The sequence below is a fragment of the Microcaecilia unicolor genome, chromosome 7, assembly GCF_901765095.1.
Source record: "Microcaecilia unicolor chromosome 7, aMicUni1.1, whole genome shotgun sequence".
Classification (NCBI taxonomy): Eukaryota; Metazoa; Chordata; class Amphibia; order Gymnophiona; family Siphonopidae; genus Microcaecilia; species Microcaecilia unicolor.
The window spans coordinates 116,585,625-116,606,744 of record NC_044037.1 but is presented as its reverse complement, the minus strand read 5'-3'; the positions used below and the strand labels follow the sequence as shown (position 1 = coordinate 116,606,744).

Genomic DNA, 21,120 nt, shown 5'->3' with positions numbered 1-21,120 from the left:
CAAGAAACAGACTAGGCAGAAGTGCAACAGAGCACACCAACATACCCAGAGACCTTAGGCGATGCAAAGGCACTGAACAGAAGAACACCAGTTCCTTTATCAAGGCCCTGACTGATGATGTCACAACTACAGGACACAGGCAGAAAGCATACTGAAGACAGAGAGGCTTAACACACACAGGTGCAGTATAGTGGAGTATTTAGAGCCATGCTGGAAGCAGCCAGCACACAGAGACAGAGCTAACTCAGGAAGAACAGACAGAAGCCAGCTCAGAAGCTGACCGCCAGAAATAAGGCGAGTCTGAGAGGGGTCATGACCACAATCGTGACACTACGGTACAGGAGGTAATACGTAGGTGAACAGTAGATTGAATAATAAGAGTTACCAAGAAGCAGCGTCAGAATATACACATTACATAGTAACATAGTAGATGACGGCAGAAAAAGACCTGCACGGTCCATCCAGTCTGCCCAACAAGATAAACTCATATGTGTATACCTTACCTTGATTTGTACCTGCAATTTTCAGGGCACAGACCGTACAAGTCTGCCCAGCAGTATTTCCCGCCTCCTAACCTCCAGTCCCGCCTCCCATCACCGGCTCTGGCACGGACCATATAAGTGTGCCCTCCACTATCCTCGCCTCCCAACCACCAACCTCTCTTCCCCCACCTGCTCCGCCACCCAATTTCGGCTAAGCTTCTGAGGATCCATTCCTACTGCACAGGATTCCTTTATACATATCCCACGCATGTTTGAATTCCGTTACCGTTTTCATCTCCACCACCTCCCGCGGGAGGGCATTCCAAGCATCCACCACCCTCTCTGTGAAAAAATACTTCCTGACATCTTTTTTGAGTCTGCCCCCCTTCAATCTCATTTCATGTCCTCTTGTTCTACCGCCTTCCCATCTCCGGAAAAGATTTTTTTGCGGATTAATACCTTTCAAGTATTTGAACGTCTGTATCATATCACCCCTGTTCCTCCTTTCCTCCAGGGTATACATGTTCAGGTCGGCAAGTCTTTGTTCATACGTCTTGGAACGCAAATCCCATACCATTCTCGTAGCTTTTCTTTGCACCGCTTCCATTTTTTTTATCATTCGCAAGGTACAGCCTCGAAAACTGAACACAATACTCCAGGTGGGGCCTCAGCAACGACTTGTACAGGGGCATCAACACTTCCTTTCTTCTGCTGATCACACCTCTCTCCATACAGCCTAGCAACCTTCTCGCTACGGCCACCGCCTTGTCACACTGTTACGTCGCCTTCAGATCCTCGGATACTATCACCCCAAGATCCCTCTCCCCCTCAGTACCTATCAGACTCTCACCGCCTAACACAAATCTCTCGTGGGTTTCTACTCCCTAAATGCATCACTTTGCATTTCTTCGCATTGAATTTTAATTGCCAAACCTTAGACCATTCTTCTAGCTTCCTCAGATCCCTTTTCATGCTTTCCACTCCCTCCCGGGTGTCCACTCTGTTACAGATCTTAGTATCATCCGCAAACAGGCAAACTTTACCTTCTAACCCTTCGGCAATGTCACTCACAAATATACTGAACAGAATCGGCCCCAGCACCGATCCTTGAGGCACTCCACTACTCACCTTTCCCTCCGAGCGAACTCCATTTACCACCACCCTCTGTCTGTCCGTCAACCAGTTCCTAATCCAGTTCAAAACTTCGGGACCTATCTTCAGCCCATCTAGTTTATTTAAGAGCCTCCTGTGAGGAACTGTGTCAAAAGCTTTGCTAAAATCTAAGTAGATTACGTCTATAGCACGTCGATGATTCAATTCTCCAGTTACCCAATCAAAGAATTAAATGAGATTAGTTTGGCACGATTTCCCTCTGGTAAAACCATGTTGTCTCGGATCTTGCAGCTTGTTGGCTTCTAGGAAATTCACTATCCTTTCCTTCAGCATGGCTTCCATTACTTTTCCAATAACCGAAGTGAGGCTTACCGGCCTGTAGTTTCCAGCTTCTTCCCTATCACCACTTTTGTGAAGAGGTACCACCTCCGCCGTTCTCCAGTCCCTCGGAACCCGTCTCCAAGGATTTATTAAACAAATCTTTAAGAGGACCCGCCAGGACCTCTCTGAGCTCCCTCAATATTCTGGAGTGGATCCTGTCCGGTCCCATGGCTTTGTCCACCTTTAGCTTTCCAAGTTGTTGATACACACTCTCTTCCGTGAACGGTGCTATATCCATTCCATTCTCAGGTGTACTTTTGCCAGTCCCTCGCGGTCCTTCTCCAGGATTTTCTTCAGTGAAAACAGAACAAAAGTATCTATTTAGCAAATTGGCTTTTTCTTCATCATTATCTACATAGCGGTTCTCTGTATCTTTTAGTCTCACAATTCCCTTTTTAGTCATTCTTATTTCACTAATATACCTGAAGAAATTTTTGTCGCCCCTCCTTACATTTCTAGCCATTTGTTGTTCCGCTTGCGCCTTCGCCAGACGTACCTCTCTCTTGGCTTCTTTCAGTTTCATCCGGTATTCCTCCCCGTGTTCCTCTTCTTGAGATTTTCTATATTTCTGGAACGCCAACTCTTTAGCCTTTATTTTCTCAGCCACTTGCTTAGAGAACCATATCTGTTTCCTTTTCCTCTTGCTTTTATTTACTCTCCTTATATAAAGGTCTGTGGCCCTATTTATTACTTCTGGTGTAGCTTTAAACATATTGGATAACCGGAATACCAATAATAACTCAGACTGATTACTCTGAATGAGAGTTGGGATCAGAAAACGGTGACCCACCCCACTGTATTACATTTCAAACAGCGAAACTCTCAGCATTGGAATTCAGAGCAGGGGCAGAGTTCAAATATACACATCCAAATAGCACTCAGAATTAAGATGCCTGAAATGGAATACAGTGTCAATATAGTACCAATGACACACCTATTAAAAAAAAAAAAAAAAAAAAAACAGCTCAGCTGAGTTTCGCTGTTTGAAATGTAATACAGTGGAGCGGGTCACCGTTTTCTGATCCCAACTCTCATTCAGAGTAATCAGTCTGAGTTATTATTGGTATTCCGGTTATCCAATATGTTTAAAGCTACACCAGAATACTATTATAATCAATTTTGCAAGCAGTCAGGATATTTTATAGTTATCTCAAGAGAAGTAGGGAGGTTATAGAGAAGCAAAATGAAAAGGTAGGGTGAAGCACAACAGAATCAATAGATCAGGTGAGAGAGGAAACCTGTGCAGTCCTCCTTTCCCTCGTGTTCGTTCTCGACAGATCACCAGCAGCAGGCTGGAAGAAGTACACTTCAAACGTCCAGGGCTCGTTCAAGTGGAGACGGTGAAGGGGTCTGTTCACCTGGATCTGTCTCGGTTCTGTGTTTTGTCGATTCAGGCTGCGGAGGCACCACCATGTGGGCAAGGCGATCCACGTGGAGCAACTGCATGCAGGATGCGCTAGGCCGCTGGGCCTAAGGAGGCGATGGTCTCCCGATCATCCAGAATCACATTAAAATCTGCAGCTCGTCGGGGTTAAGGCAGCAGCAGCAGCAGTAAAAAGCATGCAGGCTCGGTGCTTAGTTGTTTTCCCTTCTCTCTCTCTCAATATAATGACTATAGCATAGTCATAACAGCCTGTACGTTATTACTAGACATATAGATACATTTGGATGGTCTCACCATATACATTGAAGCAGTTCCATAAGAAGAATGTGATTGTGGTAAATCCTGAGCAGTTATTTGGTATTACTCGCTATTGGAAAAAATAATCCGAATCATAGTTCCTGATGCTAGGGTCCACCTTGGGGGTCAGCACTCAAGAAAAAGATCTGGGTGTCATTGTAGATAATAGGCTGAAACCTTCTGCTCAGTGTGCGGCGGCAGCAAACAGGATGCTAGGAATTATTAGGAAAGGATGGTGAATAAGACCGAAAATACTATAATGCTTTTGTATCGCTCCATGGTGCGTCCGCACCTTGAGTATTGCGTTCAGTTCTGGTTGCCATCTCTCAAAAAAGATATAGCGCATGTAGAAAAGGTTCAAAGAAGAGTGATCAAAATGATAAAGGGGATGTAACTCCTCTCGTACGAGGAAAGGCTAAAGAGGTTAGAACTCTTCAACTTGGAAAAGAGATGGATGAGGGGAGATATGATTGAGGTCTACAAAATCCTGAGTGGTGTAGAACGAGTAGAAGTAAATCGATTTTTTATTCATTCCAAAAGTTCAAAGACTAGGGGACACTTGAGGAAATTACATGGAAATACTTTTAAAACAAATAGGAGGAAATACTTTTTCACTCAAAGAATAGTTAAGCTCTGGAACTCTTTGCCAGAGGATGTGGTAACAGTGGTTAGTATATCTGGGTTTAAAGAAAGGTTTGAACAAATTCCTGGAGAAAAAGGCCATAGTCTGCTATTGAGACAGACATGGGAAGCAACTGGTTGCCCTGGGATTTGTAGTATGGAGTGTTGCCACAATTTGGATTTCTGCCAGGTACTTGTGACCTGGTTTGGCCACTGTTTGGAAAACAGGATACTGGGCTAGATGGACCATTGGTCTGACCCAGTATGGCTACGCTTATGTTCTAACCACTTGAAAATCTTAGGCATAACAACTGACTGCAACCTAACGCTAAAAAGCCAAGCTAAGAACACTACCAAGAAAATGTTCCACACTATGTGGAAGCTCAAACTATATAGAACCTTTCTTTCCCAGGGATTCATTCCACAACATGATCCAAACCATGGTGCTAACCCATAGAGACTACTGCAATAGTATTTACGTAGGCTGCAAAGATCAAATCATAAGAAAACTAAAGACAGCAAAAAACACGACTGCCAGACTCATCTTCGGAAAAACACGCTTCAAAGCACAAAACCCCTCCTAAGCAGCTTACATTGGCTTCCTATTAACGCTCGCATAACTTTCAAAATACGTACAATAGTCCACAGAATCATCTACGGACTCGCACCAGATTACATGACGGAACTTATCGATCTACCAATAAGAAACGTGACGAGAACAGCAAGAACCTACCTAACCCTTCACTACCCCAATTGCAAAGGTATAAAGTACAAATCTTCACATGCCGCCAGCCTCTCGTTTATAGGCATACAACTTTGGAACTCACTACCCAAAGACCTAAAACTCACAGAAAACTACCTTCAATTAAGAAAAAAACCATGAAAACACATCTTTTTAAGGAGTCTTTCCCCCCTGGATCTGCCTAATCTCACACCACCATACATCACAAAACGTTCAGAAATGGAAAACAATAATATTAACCTCTCTCACAATATGCTAATATATCAACTTAAGTGTTTATTGTACTTCTGTATTATGTACTAGACTTCTACAAATCTAAATTTTGTAACCGCCTTTTTAGCAATATGTAAGCCACATTCAACCTGCCGTACGGTGGGAAAATGTGGGATACAAATGCAATAAATAAATAAAATAAAATATGCAGGCAACACAAAACTAATGAAAGTTGTCAAAACACATGCAGACTATGAAAAATTGCAGAAGACCTTAGGAATTGGAAGACTGGGCATCCAAATGGTAGATGAAATTTAATGTGGATAAATGCAAAGTGATGCACATTGGGAAGAGCAATCGAGTCATAGTTGCCTGATGCTGGGATCCACCTTAGGAGTTAGCCTTCCAGAAAAAGATCTAGGTGTCATTGTAGACAATATGCTGAAATCTTCTACCCAGTGTGTGGCAGCGGCCAAAAAAGCAAACAGGATGCTAAGAATTATTAGGAAAGGGATGCAAAATCAGACCAAGAATATTATAATGCCTCTGTATCACTCTATGGTGCGACCTCACCTTCAGTACTACGCTCAATTCTGGTCACCGTTATCTCAAAATAGTGGAGTTAGAAAAGTTCAAAGAAGAGCAACCAAAATGATAAAGTGGATGGAACTCCTCCTATATGAGGAAAGGCTAAAGAAATTAGCCTCTTCAGCTTGGAAAAGAGACAGCTGGGGGAAATACAATTGAGGTCTTCAAAATCCTAAGTGGAGTAACCCAAAGTGAATATATTTTTCTGTCTTTCAGAAAGTACGAAGACCAGAGGACACAATTAAATTACATGTAAATACTTTGAAAACAAATAAGAGGAAATCTTTTTTCAGTCAAAGAATAGTTAAGCTCCTGAACTCGTTGCCAGAGGATGTGATAACAGCAGTTAGTGTATCTGGGTCTAAAAAAGAAAGGTTTGGACAAGTTCCTGGAGGAAAAAAAATCCATAATCTGTTATGGACATGGGGGAAGCCACTACTTGCCTCAGAATTGGTAGCATGCAATGTTGCTATTAATTGGGTTTCTGCCAGGTACTTGTGACCTGGATTGGCTACTGTAGGGAACAGGATACTGGGCTAGATGGACCACTGGTCTGACCCAGTATGGCTACTCTTATATTCCATTACAGGCTACTGATTTGCAAGAGTATTGCCAATATAGTGCTGGTAGCCTTAAACTTCATGAGCACCGTGGAGGTCTGGAATGCCTCTCAAGGAAAGAAGCAAAAGGGAGCCTGCACAAATGGCAGATCGATAATTACATTACAGGAAGAGGCTTACTGTGAGCTTACTCAAAGCCTTTCTGCTATTTTGGACAATAAACTAAGAATCTATCAATGAGATTAAGGAAAATATAGCAGGTTAAGCATAGCATCTTCAACAAGTTGAGCAAAGACTGGGGTACAAAGAAGACCATACCAACAAGCTGAAAACCTAAGTAAACAGTTTAGAGGATACCTGTAAGCAAATGAGAAACCCAACCACTACAAGAACAGGAGCTGACGCAACAATATATGAACTGTAGGTCTGCTAGAGAGCGTGACAGACCGTAGCGCAGCTGTGTCAAATGGCCAGAGAAAGAGACACAAAGAAACCCCCACCTACACCAAACGCTGTTTTCTGGCTCCCATACCAGAAGCAGTGTTTTAACACTCTTAGTGGGAGCAGCCATACTAGCAATCAATACGCACAGCTGCTGAAGGACCTAGGTAAGGGTCGAGTGGCAGAGGCAGGTCAGGAGAAATAGTACTGAATTTCAACAGGCCCCACAGACCAGACGCCCAGCTAGCTCCAACAATCTCAACAATCTTAAAAAGCTGTGCCTGACAGTGGAAAACTACTGCTGTATTGTTGCTTCTATTTTTTTTTTTTTTTTTTTTTAAGGGAGGCAAGAGATTTGTTTGTTTTAGGTACCCGAGGCAAAAGAGCTCAGCAACAAGGGCAACAGGGGAGGAAGGGAGGGACCTGGCACCACCAGATGTACCCTGCATCCCACCTCAACCCTGAAGCTCAACTGAACTGGAGAAGACTAAGAACCAGCACCTACACAAAGCTGCACATATCTCTGTCCACCTACTTGATACAGAAAATACTGAAAGTGAGGCTGCTGCACAGAGTCGTATATGGCAGAGCTCTAGTGTTCTATCTCCACTTGCTGGTAGATGGATATAACCCACAAGTCTCTGGACTGATCTGTGAGACACCATTGAAACACGGTTGACAACGTCATAGTGTGATGACAAGGATAGTGATATATTAGGTACTGAAAGGGGAGGCTTCCAGTTATGGTTCTTGGATTAATGCACCTCCTCAACTCTAAAGGGTTAGCGTGGGCTGCTGAGCTGTAAAGTATCTGTCTGAGCCCACTGCATAGAGATTAAAGGTTCTCTCTCCATTGCTCAACCCAACTGCAGCAGGCAGCTGAGCTTCAGAAGTAGTATTCAGAAGCCAGTCCATATGGCACAAACATATAACTTCTGGTGAACTTTTGCAAAGTACATCAGAAATATTAACAGCAAAAAAAAAAAAAAAAATACTGTCAGTTTATCAAGACTCAACACACCATCTGCTACTGATGGCAAAACAGATGGATAAGTACATAAATACATATAAGTAAATACATAAGTACTAAGTGTTGCCATACTGGGAAGACCGAAGGTTCAACAAGCCCAGTATCCTGTTTCCAACAACGGCCAATCCAGGTCACAAGTACCTGGCAAGATCCCAAACCAGTCCAATACCTTTTATGTTGCTTATTCTAGAAATAAGCAGTGGATTTTTCCCAAGTCCATTTTAATAATGGTTTATGGATTTTTCTTTTAGGAAGCCATCCAAACCTTTTTTAAACCCCACTAAGCTAACTGCTTTTACCACATTCGTAGGCAAATTCCAGAGTTTAATTACACGTTGAGTAAAGAAATATATTCTCCAATTTGTTTTAAATTTACTACTTTGTAGCTTCATTGCGTGCCCCCTAGTCCTAGTATTTTTGGAAAGAGTAAATGATCAATTCAAGTCTACCTGTTCAACTCTACTCAGTATTTTATATACCTCTACCATACCTCCACTCAGCCGTCTTTTCTCCAAGGTGAAGAGCCCAAGCCATTTCAGCCTTTCCTCATAGGCAAGTCATCCCATTCCCTTTATCATTTTTGTCACCCTTCTCTGTACCTTTTCTAATTCCACTATATTGTTTGGATGCGGTGACCAGAATTGAACATAGTATTCAAGTTGCAGTCGCACCATGGAGCGATACAAAAACATTATAACATCCTCATTTTTACTTTCCATTCCTTTCCTAATATTACCTAACATTCTATTTGCTTTCTTTGCTGTCACAGCACACTGAGAAGAGGGTTTCAAAGTACCATCAATGATGACTCCTAGATCCTATTCCTGGTCGGTGACTCCTAACGTGGAACTCTGCATCACACGTAGCTATAGTTCGGGTTCCTCTTTCCCACATGCATTGCTTTGCACTTGTTCACATTAATCATCATCTGCCATTTGGATGCCCAGTCTCCCAGTCTCGCAAGTTCGTACCGCAATTTTTCACAATCCTCTTACGATTTAACAACTTTGAATAACTTTGGTCCCTGTTTATTAAGCAGCGTTATAGGCATGTTAACGTTTTTAATGTGCGTTAACCATGTACACATATTAACCATGGATGTGCCTACAATATCCTTATAGGCGCCTACATGGTTAGCATGCGCTCTTTACCAGCCAATCATCGAGATATGGGAACACATGGACTACCAGTCTGTGAAGCGATGCTGCAACTACCACTAGACATTTGGTGAAGATCCTGGGAGCTGACGTAGTCAGAAGGCAACACGCAGTACTGAAAGTGATGTGTACCCAGCCGAAAAAGACGATACTTCTAGTGTGCTGGAAGTATATGCATCCTTTAAGTCCACAGAGCTTAGCCAATTGTCTTTCTGAATCATTGGGAGAAAAGTGACCAGGGAAACCATCCTGAACTTTTCTTGGACTAGAAATTTCTTCAGGGCCCTTAGGTCTAGGATGGGACGCATCCCACCTGTTTTCTTCTGCACAAGGAATTACCTGGAATAGAATCCCTGCCCTTCTTCCCCTGGTGGAACGGGTTTGACCGAAAGGGCCTTCAGAAGGGCTGAGAGATCCTCTACAGGTACATGCCTGTGCAGAGAGCTAAATGAATGAGCTCTCAGTTAGCAATTTGGAGATCTTTGATACCAACTGACTGTGTATCCAAGATGGACTATTTTAAGAACCCACCAGTCAGAGGTTATACAGGCCACCTTTCGTGGAAAAACTTCAGCCTTCCCCTGACCGACAAATCTGAGACAGACACTTACTGCAGCTATGCTCTGCTGGAGCCAGTCAAAAACCCATCCCTTGCTTTGACTGGGGAATAGAAAGGCTTTTGGCGCACACTGTTCACATGAACGAGTGCACTAAGGTTGAGCCTGAGTAGGCTGGCAAGCCAAAGGGTTGTACCTAAGCCCTTCATAGTAATAAGTACTCATCCTTGGCTTGCCAAAAGTCCTCCTAGCTAAAGCAGCAAGTGAAGAAGGCGCCCAGCAGGAGAGAGAAGAGATGGTACCAGTATGTTTTTTTTTATTTGATCAGCGATCTCATCAACCTTCCTTCAAAAAATGTTATCACCCCTGCATGAGACATCCACCAGTCAAACATGCAGCCATGAGATTCTGCGCATTGCTATACTCTCAGAAGATCCTGGATGCCACATCAAAAGTGTCTTAAATGCACCTGGCCAAGAACTTTTGGGATGCCTTCTGCTGCTTGACCAACTGGTGAAATGACTCAGCCTACTCCAGAGGGAGTGTCTAAGCCAGGACCAACAACCTGCGCACAGGGTTTCACAAGTGTATGCTCATGAAGAGCTGGTACAATTATATATGGGAGATGAGCACTGAAGGTTGGTACATCTTCCTCCCAAAAGAATCCAGGGTTCTAGCTTCTCTACCTGTGGGCGCCGAGGCATAGTCCCTGGAACTCCTGGCCCTTTTAACAGAAGATTCCACCACCATGGAATTGTGAGGCAACTGAGGCTTATCAAAAACAGGTGCACTGTGGGTCCAATACTGGATGTCAATCTTCTTGGGTATGACCAGGACTAACAGAGGGGACTCCCAGTTCCCAACAAGGACATCCTGGAGTACCTCATGGAAAGGGACAGTCACAGCCTCCCTTGGAGGAGATATGTAGTCCAGGACCTCAAGCATCTTGGCCCTGGGCTCATCCTCCACTTCCAAAGGAAAGGGAATAGCATCAGTCATTTCCTTAACAAAAGAAGGGAATGAAAGGCTCTCCGGAGACTTTCTCCTTTCAGGTGGAGGGGAGGGTTGAGAGGGAATTCCATAAGACTCACAGGAAAAGTACACTGGATCCTCCCTCTGAATCCCATGAGCGCTCCTCTTCAGTATCAGACAATAACACACCTCTCTTGACATGGAGAAACCATGTCCTCAAGAACAGCATTGAGAAGTCTGTTCCCGCCTCAACTCTGGCGAAGCTTCATCCACCGACATCAAGGGAGTGAAGGCTTGGGTGGCAATCGACACCGGAGCTGCATGCGGCATTGGTGTCGGAGACTGCACAGCAGGCTGAGGGCCAAGCAGGGTCACAACAGTAAGCAAGGTAGGTGCAAGAACCCCTGATGCTGATACAACCTGTTGCACGAGGACATCCAGAAGCTCAGGAAGCAAGGCCCAGATGTGCTCATCGAGGGCCTACACCGGGAAAGGCAGGGATGCTAGTTCAGGTGCAGGTTGCAGAATCGCTGTGGCCAATGCAAGAGTAAGGTCCTGGCTGTTGGAAGAACAGTGTATCGACACCACCTTTATATGTAGGGGGAGTGGTCCTCCCAGCACCGACATTTCTCAAGTGCTGAACCCTTCGATGCCAGAGACTCCTGCCACCATGCGTAGAGGGTGACCGATGACTATGCTTCTTGGCCTTTGCCCAAAACATGTAACCAAGGCTCCTTGGTGCTGACGAGGATGAAGCAGAATCCACACGTTGCCTCGATCCCGGGGGCCAGGCCTCAAAGGCAGATGGAGACCCACTTGTTGCTTCAATGCTCTAAGGGCCTACCAACAGCCATGCTTACCGACGCTGCTGATGAGACACTCTACGATGTCAACGCCTCCAACAATGCGAATGCCGGTATCGAGGAACCAGACTTGGCTCTAAAAATTTCACACCAAGCCTCTCTGGAAATCTGGGTCCTCTTCTTCATGTGAAGACAGAACACAGTTAGAGGGGCTATAGCCTGGCTCACTTAGAGGACCCACCCCCCCCCCCCCCCAATTCAGGGCTCTCCGTCGCAACGGAGGCCGCACCATGTGGAAAATCCAAAATGGCGTCCGCTGCCAGCTCAGAGCGCGAAAGATCACCACTCGCCATGCTCGTGCCCCCTAGTCCTAATATTTTTGGAAAGAGTAAACAAGCAATTCACGTCTACCCGTTCCACTCATTATTGTATAGACCTCTATCATATCTCATTTCAGCCGTCTTTTCTCCAAGCTGAAGAGCCCTAGCTCTTTTAGCCTTTTCTCATAGGGAAAGCCATCCCATCCTCTATCATTTTTGTTGCCCTTATCTGTACCTTTTCTAATTCCACTATATCTTTTTTGAGATGCGGTGACCAGAGCTGCACACAATATTCAAGGTGCAGTCACACCATGGAGCGATACAAAAGTATTATAATGTCTTTTTTTTGTTGTTGTTTTCCATTCCTTTCCTAATAATACCTAACATTGTATTTGCTTTCTTAGAGCTGCCACTGCACAATGAGCAGATCCTGGTCTGTGACTCCTAATGTGGAACCTTGCATTATATAGCTATAGTTCAGGTTCATGCACAAGAAATTTGGCATGCTCCCATGTTTGTGTTCCAGCGACACGAACATGAGAGCATGCCACATTTCTTGTGCAGAGCTCCCATCCTTTTAAGTAGTTATACCGCTGGTTTTCTACCCTTTTAGTACTACTTTCTATTTTCTAACAATTACATATGGTTGAAACAACATACAATCGTTTAGATTGTTGGGTGTAGTTCACAATATAGCCCTCGACTCAGCTCCTTTAGGCAAAACACAGCCTGTGCCTGGCTTTTTATCCGATTATGATTGAACAATAAAGTATGCTTTTGACTGCTTACTGATCTGCTTGTTGTTTTCCCACATTGGAATTTGCAGATCGTTTGCCTTATTGCTTCCTGGTACACTTTAAGATGTACAACTCAGAACTATGCATTATACCTTGAGACACTCACTCCAAACATGCATGCAAATCCAGTGGAAATATAACTTTAGCTGTAAAAACATATCTGGGCATACAAACCCCAACTGATGTTCTGTGCTCATTCTACCTCCTACTTTTTACCTCTCTTGTTCTTTTCTTGTTCCATTTTCTCAAGTCCCTCTCCCCACTTGCAAGGTTTTGCTCCCTGTCTGAGCTGTTGTCTGGTTCTTCCAGCTCCAATCTGTTCTCCTGGTTCCGTTTCCTCTTGCCTGTATGTTTCAGTCGGTTCTCTAGCCGTTCAGGTGGTTTAAGATTAACATCTTTCTGCAAGAGACAAAAAAAAAGCAAGAGCACATCAAAAACCGGGGGGGAGGGGGGAGAAACTTGACCACTACAATCCTTGATCAATCCCCATAGCTGAACAGGCTTCCCAGAAACAATGGGGGCAATATTCATTAGAATGGTTAATGCATAAAGATGTCCAAGGAAGGCAACAGCAAACCACTACTACTACTACTACTTGACATTTCTATAGACTCTACTAATAGTCTGCCAAGAAACCATCATGCAAGTGGCAGCCTCCGTAAGTCATTTACAACTTGGTACCTGCATACAAGGGACTTACCTTTACTTCATTTTAGGTGAATTAACATATCCATGTAAAGTTAGGACTACTATTTCTTCCTTCAGGGACTTATATGCACAAGTTATCCAGATATTCAGCTGTTATCTGGGCAGCTCTTGACCCTGCCTCATTTTATATGCATAAACTTTGGCCATATATCACCTATATCCAGTGCTTTTTTTGTAGAAAAAAAAAGGTGCCCATACTCATTATAGACGGGGTCACCACATATGACTCCACCCTATTATAGCCACACCCACATTAGCCACACCCCTTATACCAGTCATGGCACATATAAACAGACATCATTGAAAATATTATACTAGTATAGGAGAAAAAAAACATGATTTTTTTTCATTATAAATAATTTCTGTAAGCTGTTACAGGTCCAGTATACCGAGTGCAAAATAAGACAGCAGATGTAAATTCTCAAAATTGGACATATTCCAAACACTAAAATGAAAATGAAATGATTTTTTTCTACCTTTGTTGTCTGGTGACTGTTTTTCTATCCATATTGGTCCCAGTCTCTGATTCTGCTGCTGTCTATCTGTTCTCTTAACTCCATTTCCAGGGCTTCCTTTCCATATATTTCTTTACTTTCCTCCTTTCTTCTTCATTTCTTGCCCTACATCCATAAGTAAAAGCTGGGTCCTCCTCCGTGGAATTGACTGGAGAAGGTATAACGTGGATCCAGCTTTTGCCTATTTTCTCCATACATGTGCAGTTTTTCTCCTCTCTTCCCTTTCCCTCATCTCCATCCATATGCATCATCTTCTTTTTTCTTTCCTTCCCTCCATCCATGTCCAGCACTTCTCCTCTCTCCTCCCCTCCATCCATGCCCAGCATTTCTCCTCTCTCTTCCCTCCCCTGTATGCATATAAAGCAATAATTCTCTCTCCCCTCTCCTCCATCCAAGTCTAGCATTTCTCCTCTCTCCCTGCCAACTCCTCCATCCATCCATGTCCAACGATTCTCCTCTCTCCCCTGCCCACCCCCTCCCATCCATGGTCCAGCAATTCTCTCTTCCCTGCCCTCCCCCCATCCATGTCCAGCATGTCTCCTCGCTCCTCTGCCCTCCCCTCCCCTCCTATACATGTCCAGCAATTCTCTCTTCCCTGCCTTCCCCTCAAATCCATGTCCAGTGATCCTCCTTTCTCCCCTCCATGTCCAGCAATTCTCCTCTCTCCCCTGCCCTCCGTCCCCTCCATATCCAGTGATTCGTTCAAACCCCAGTCCTCCCCATGCCCACCCTCCCTCAGCTCCCCCCCCCACCCTCCCTCAGCTCCCCAACTTTCCTTGAAATCTTTAATTTACCTGAAGTCGCAGCGAACCGGTAGTAAAAACAGCTGGCAGGCCGGCAGGCTTGCCTCCTCGTCGCTTCCTTTCCCTCTCAGCATGTCCCGCCCATGCAGAAAGGAAATTACATCAGAGGAAGGCGGGTGCACGAACGGAAGGGAGCAAGCAGGTGAGCCGGACCTCACAAAAAAGGTGCCGATACGACCTAGAAAAAATCGCTCACGTTGAAACAATCTGAGAATTATAGGCTTAACGGAGCAGTTAGAGCGGAACCTGGCAACAATCCTGGAACGATGGTTTACTAAGGAAGTTGCTCTCACAGTTTCGGACTGCTTTGTATTGAAAGAGCACACAGGTTGAAGGAAGGCAAGCAAAAGCCTAGAGTGGTTATTGTCAGAATACTCATATTCACAAGTAAGAAATAATGCATGGATACAATTTGAAACAGGAACTCGCTTGCATATGGAGGTGAACCCATACTGCTTTTTCAAGTAAACAGCCTACTGCAGCCCCCACAACAGAACCAGCCTGCCCAGTCTAAACTGAACTGCAATGATTTTGCTGCACACTTTGCCAACAAAATTAAAAGTCTCCACCAGGATTTACAGGCAATCCCACCCAGTCCCCCAACCAATCAAGCAGGGGTGCACAAGCTCGCCCCCTCCTGACAGAGACAGATGGGACACTTAACCCAATGATAGAGCAGAGTCTTGACAAAATCCTAAGAGACCTTTGAACAACTACCTGCTCCCTCGATCCCTGCCCATCAAATATGGTGCAGCAGGCAAGTATGGGCCTCATAGAAGGCACCACAAAAATTGTGAACACCTCTTTTTCTAATGGGCAGCTACCAACTGCATTAAAAAGGGCAGTGGTTCGCCCTTTGCTGAAGAAAAACAACCTTGACTAGGACAAACTTGATTTCAGGCCAGTATCCAACATTCCCGTTTCTAGGGAAACTCATAGAACAGTCTGTGATCAACTTAATGATTGGCTAGAAAAGCGAAACTGGCTAGATCCATGTCAATCTGGATTCAGACCTGGTTATGGAACAGAAACGGTCCTCATATACCTTCTAGATGGCCTTCACAGAAACTGAGACAAGGGCTTCGCCTCGATGTTAGTACTGCTCGACTTCTCAACAGCTTTTGACACTGTGGATCATAGTATCATGCTAGCCCAACTGACAGAAACAGGTATCAATGGAACAGTACTTGTCTGGTTCAGATACATCAGACAGGCAACAATCCATAATGTTTGGCAGCAACTCATCACTACCATGGACACTGACCTGCGGGGTACCACAAGGATCGATACTGTCACCTATTCTGTTCAATATCTACCTCAAGCCACTAGCTGAGCTGATTCGGTAACTGGACACTTAGTTCTACATCTATGCAGATGATGTGCAGCTTCTCATACCCATTGAACCTGACTTACCTACAAGCCTTGAATAAACTGATCACTTGTCTAACATCAATTCAAGAATGGGCTAAACACAACAAACTTTGCCTGAACCCAAGTAAAACCGAGCTTCTCTGGGTCCCTAACACAAGTGGATATATACCTGACATCAAAATCCCTTTTGGGAAGTATGAACTCCCCCTCAAATCACAAGTCAGGAACCTTGGAATAGAGTTAGATCAACACGTACTCTGATTCCCCAAAGACAAGCAAACTTCAAGAGCTGCTTCTACTATTTGCAACAGCTACGCTGCCTCTCTCCTTACATCAAGAAGGGAAATCTTATCCCAGTTGTGCATACCATGATAACATCAAGACTGGATTACAGCCAGTGGTGTGCTGGAGCTGGCTCGCACCGGCTCGCAAGAGGGCGCCACAAGCCATGTTCATCCCATTTACCTCACCTCCCACCACTGCCCTCATTTGCCTGCGCCGCCCTGGGGGGGTTTAAATCTTTTTTACCACCACCGTCTGGCCGCGTCATTGAAAGCCCTGTCCGTTTCTAGCCTTCCCTTCGTGAGTCCGTTCCCTCAGAGTCCCGCCTTCTGACATCATTTCTTCTTTCCGCGAGGGTGGGACAGGGAACGAACTTGAAAGGAAGGCTAGAGACACAGGCAGGTCTTTCAATAACGCGGCTGCTTCGACGGAGGTAATCAGGGGAGAGAAGAGAATTGCTGGACATGGGTGGATAGAGGGGGGGAGAGAATCTCTAGGTATGGGTGGCTGGAGGGAAGCGAAGAGAATCGCTGAAATGGATGGATAGAGGCGGGCAGGGGAGAGAAGAGGGTTGCTGGACATGGGTGGAGAGCGAAGGGAGAGAGAAGAAATGCTGGACATGGATGGAGGGGAGGGAAAAAGAAGAGAGGAGAAAAACTGCACATGGATGAAGAAAATAGGCAGAAGCTGGATCCACTGGACAGTCAAGTCCGCAGAGAATCCAGCTTTTACTTATGGATGTAGGGCAAGAAATGAAGAAGAAAGGTGGAAATCATCCCGCACATTCCTCAATCTTCACTTCCCCAACTGCAAAGGTCTAAAATACAAACTTATGCATGCGTCAACCTTCTCCTACTTGAGCACACAATTCTGGAACGCACTGCCGTGCAACTTAAAAACGATATATGAACTAACTTCCGCAGACTACTGAAGACCCATCTCTTTAACAAGGCATACCACCAAGATCAACAAATGTGAACTCCTCTACATATATCCAGAATTGTCTTATAATACTTGCTTGTTATACTATTATCATGCTTTATCATTATCATGTACCCAAGATCCTTCTGTAATACCAAATGTCTATTTTCTTGTATATTTCCACCATCCATGATGTATTGTAAGCCACACTGAGCCTGCAAAGAGGTGGGAAATTGTGGGATACAAATGCAATAAATAAAGAAATAAAGTAAAGAAATGAATGGAAAGGAAGCCCTGGAAACGGAGTTAAGAGGACAGATAGCAGCAGAATCAGATACTGGGCCAGCATGATCAGAAAAACAAAGTCATCAGACAACAAAGGTAGAAAAAAATCATTTTATTTTCATTATAGTGTTTGGAATTTGTACACTTTGAGAATCAGGTGCTCAGTATTAAAAGTTTATATTTATGGCATTTTACCCCACATTAAACATGAATTAGAGTGGAACCTAGGAACATTTAATTTTTTTTTTCCAAGAGTAATGCATTGCCCCCCCCCCCCCAGGCTCTCTCCCCGGCTATAGCCAGCTCTGCAATTTGGGGGGGGGGGGCCCAGAGGTGGACCGGGGAGAGAGCCTGTTAAACATTTACCAGCACACCACTGATTACAGCAATGCACTATACAATGGTCTGACTACAAAGGGCCTGCACCAGCTCCAGTTGATTCAGAATGCAACAGCAAGACTCATAGAAGGTTGCAAACAACGTGACCACATCACACCATTTTTGCAAAAACTTCAGTGGCTACCAGTACAATACAGGGCTAAATTTAAAACTATGTCTGATCTTCAAGGCCCTGAAAGGAAATGGCCCCGAGTACCTGAAAAACAGGATGATCCTCCACACACTGCCAAGGACACTAAGGTCCTCCCAAGGACTTTCACTAACCACACCCTCTCCAAAAGACATTACACGATGTGATACCCGCAAGCAAGCCTTCTCCGGGGTAGCCCCCACACTCTGGAATGCACTGCCTGAAAGGCTCCGCTTAACACAAGACTATCTCTACTTCAGTAAGCAGGTGAAAGTTTGGCTCTTCAACCAGCCCTTTAACGGAAGAAGTAACTAGCTTGTTAGTCTCAACATACACAAGGCAGGGGCGTATCTGCGTGGGGCCACAGGGGCCTGGGCCCCCGCAGATTTCGCCCTGGACCCCCCTATTGCTGCCGTGGGTACCTTTGCTGGCGGGGGACCCCAACCCCCACCAGCCGAAGTCCGCTTCCTCCTGCCGCTGCAAGGTTTTTTTAAGTTCATCGGGATTCGTCCTCCGTCACTCTGTGCTGCTGTTCAAAGAAGCTGCTAGCTGAATGCAGTTTCGGACTGAGTCTGACGTCGCTGCTGCACGTTGTACATGAGTCTGACGTCCTGTACGCACAATTGCAACCTTACCAGGACAAACCCCTACTGATTGTAGGTGATCCGAATGTTATTGCAGACAATACGCTCGACTGTATGCCCACATTCACAAAAGGGGCCGGTACAAGGATAATACAAGAGTTTAGCTCAATGTACGGGTTGGTTGACGCATGGAAGTTGCTCCACCCTACAGAACTTGACTTTACCCATAGCCCTAGCCCATGATTCTCTGTCAAGGATGGAATACATACGGATGTCCTCCACCTTATTTCTGTCAGTAACAGAGGCACAAGTAGCGATGGAAAAGATTTTGGACCACTGGACCACTCAATGGTGTAGGCAGAACTAGACTGTGTTCCAACATATCAGACAACCCCACACTGGAGGCTCCCTTGCTACTTAGCTAAGAATACAGATTTTTCACAAATATCTGCTCACTAAATGGGGGGAGTTTATAAAGCATAACCAAGAACATGTAGCTCAGTCCCAATTGCTCTGGTGTACAGCCAAGGCAATATTAAAATGAGAGATTATAGCCTACACAGCTGCTAGGTGCAAAAAAAGTGGTGACTGGTATACAAGATCTAGGATGAGTACTGCGCAGAGTAAGATATATATATATATTAGTTGCCCCTCAAAAGACATATCAAGTAATAGTTTATCCACACTCCCAGGATAGAAACATATCTTGCCATGCAGGCAGCCTTGAATACCCTTATACATGAGCAGACACAGAGAAGTATTACTCATCAAAAGTATAGGTTAAATGATTATGGGAATAAACCAGGTAAAGTTTTGGCAAGAGTAGTCAAGGCATGGGGGGTGGGGGGGGCTCCCGTACAATAGAGGTGCTAAGGGATAAGGCAGGGAGGATTCATAATAAGCCAGATAAAATTACTCTAATTACTGAACATTTTCAGGAACTATGTAAGAAGGAATCTACCCCAGACTACCTACTTGTACACTCTTTTGGCAATTAAATGCCCCATTACAACTTAAGGAACTTCAGTAGGCTATAAAAAGTTTAAAGCCATGCTCAGCCCCGGGGATAAATGGGTTTACAAGTTTTACAAAATGTTATTGCAAATATGGAACCTGTTATTAGCATATCACCAATCTATAATAGATGAGAGGAAAATGCCACCACATGAAAACACTGCGATAGTGTCAGTCATACCTAAACCTGGGAAACCAAGAGAAGAGCCAGATGCATATCATCCCATATCTTCAATAAATGTAGACATTAAACTTAACGCAGATGATGGCGAGATTATCTTGTCATCTTTCAGACTTGATAAGCCCCTCGCAGGTAGGATTTGTTAAAACTTTGTCGGTCAGTGTTAAATACGCAAAAAAGTAGTGATAAGCATATCATATTGTAAGGAGAGGTAGATTCTAGCTATGTTGGTCAGTTTAGATTTGGCTAAAGACTTCAATCAGGTAGGCTGGGACTACCTCTTCAAGGTGATGGAGAGGGTAGATATTAAGGGCTGGTACTTGGATACCATTAAGGTTTTATATGATTCTCCTAAGGCCCACCTACTAATTAATGGAGCCAGGTCACCAGTAATAGCAATTCAGAGAGGGAGAAGACAACGGTGCCATCTCCCTGGAGCCTCTCTTGAGGTCGATCAATTCAACACCTTCTATCCGGGGAGTGTGGATAAACGATTACTTTATAAAAGCAATGGTGTATGCAGATAATGGTGGTCTTGACCGCCCCAAAATCAATCTTTACCTCCACTGTTAATGCCTATCAGTTTGGGGTGCTGTCAGGATTTTGCATAAAATTATGGTAAGTCTAAGGCCATGCCATTACATCCTTCTGTTAGGCAGGGATGGAGGAGCGAGTTCCCCTTTCAATGGGAGACTCGAGCATTGCGTTAATTTTGGAGTTCTTATCCTGGCAGATCTGTCTCTATTGTATCAAATTAACACGGCTTCTCTACTGAAGATGACGAAAACTAAATTCACATTGTGGCGGGTCTACCCACGCTCGTTATGGGGTAGAATTCATTTATTCAATATGCTACTTGCCCCAAGATGGCTTTACATTTTTCAGCAATTGCCTCTTTTAAGGCGTAAAGAAGAAGAATACCGCTTAGGCCAATGCTTGCAGGCCTATCTTTGGAAAGGCAAAAGAGGGGGGCGTGCCAAGATGGCGGTCTGAATAAGATTGCTGTTCAATCGATTTTGTTTGCTGGCGTTTTCTTCTAAAAAAATTTTCTTCAAACATGCCACACACAAAAAGAAAGGGGACAGTGAAAGTACAAACGCCGATGTCCAGAACATCGTCCCCGATTCAACAAACAACAGATCGACGGCACTCGAGGGATTGGAAACATTATCTCCCCTGGAAAGTAGTTTTCCTCCGTGTCAAGCGTCATATGGGTGGAGAGCAGAGGCCCAGGCAGAATCGGGAGTCGAAATCAGCCGGACCTTGGACGGCATCGCACACACCCTGACGGCTAGTGAAACGAACTTGGAGGTATTTTCTCCCACAGAGGTTACTCTGGAGGCGATTTGGAAGGTTTTACAGGACTTAAGTGTTTTTCAAAACTGACCAAGATACATTATCAACTTTACTCACAATTTGAGATGTAACTATTTCATTAGAAAAAAATCAAGCAGGAATTAAGCCATAAG

At 44.5% G+C, this 21,120-nt stretch overlaps 1 protein-coding gene across 1 annotated transcript in view; it reads right to left on the bottom strand.

Moving 5' to 3' along the window:
• The window catches only part of FBRS (fibrosin), a 592,459-nt gene that overhangs the window by 560,518 nt on the left and 10,821 nt on the right, over positions 1–21,120 (bottom strand). The window contains exon 2 of the mRNA XM_030209049.1: positions 12,675–12,857. Coding sequence (XP_030064909.1) covers positions 12,675–12,857 — 183 coding nt within the window. The remainder of the gene's footprint in view (positions 1–12,674; positions 12,858–21,120) is intronic.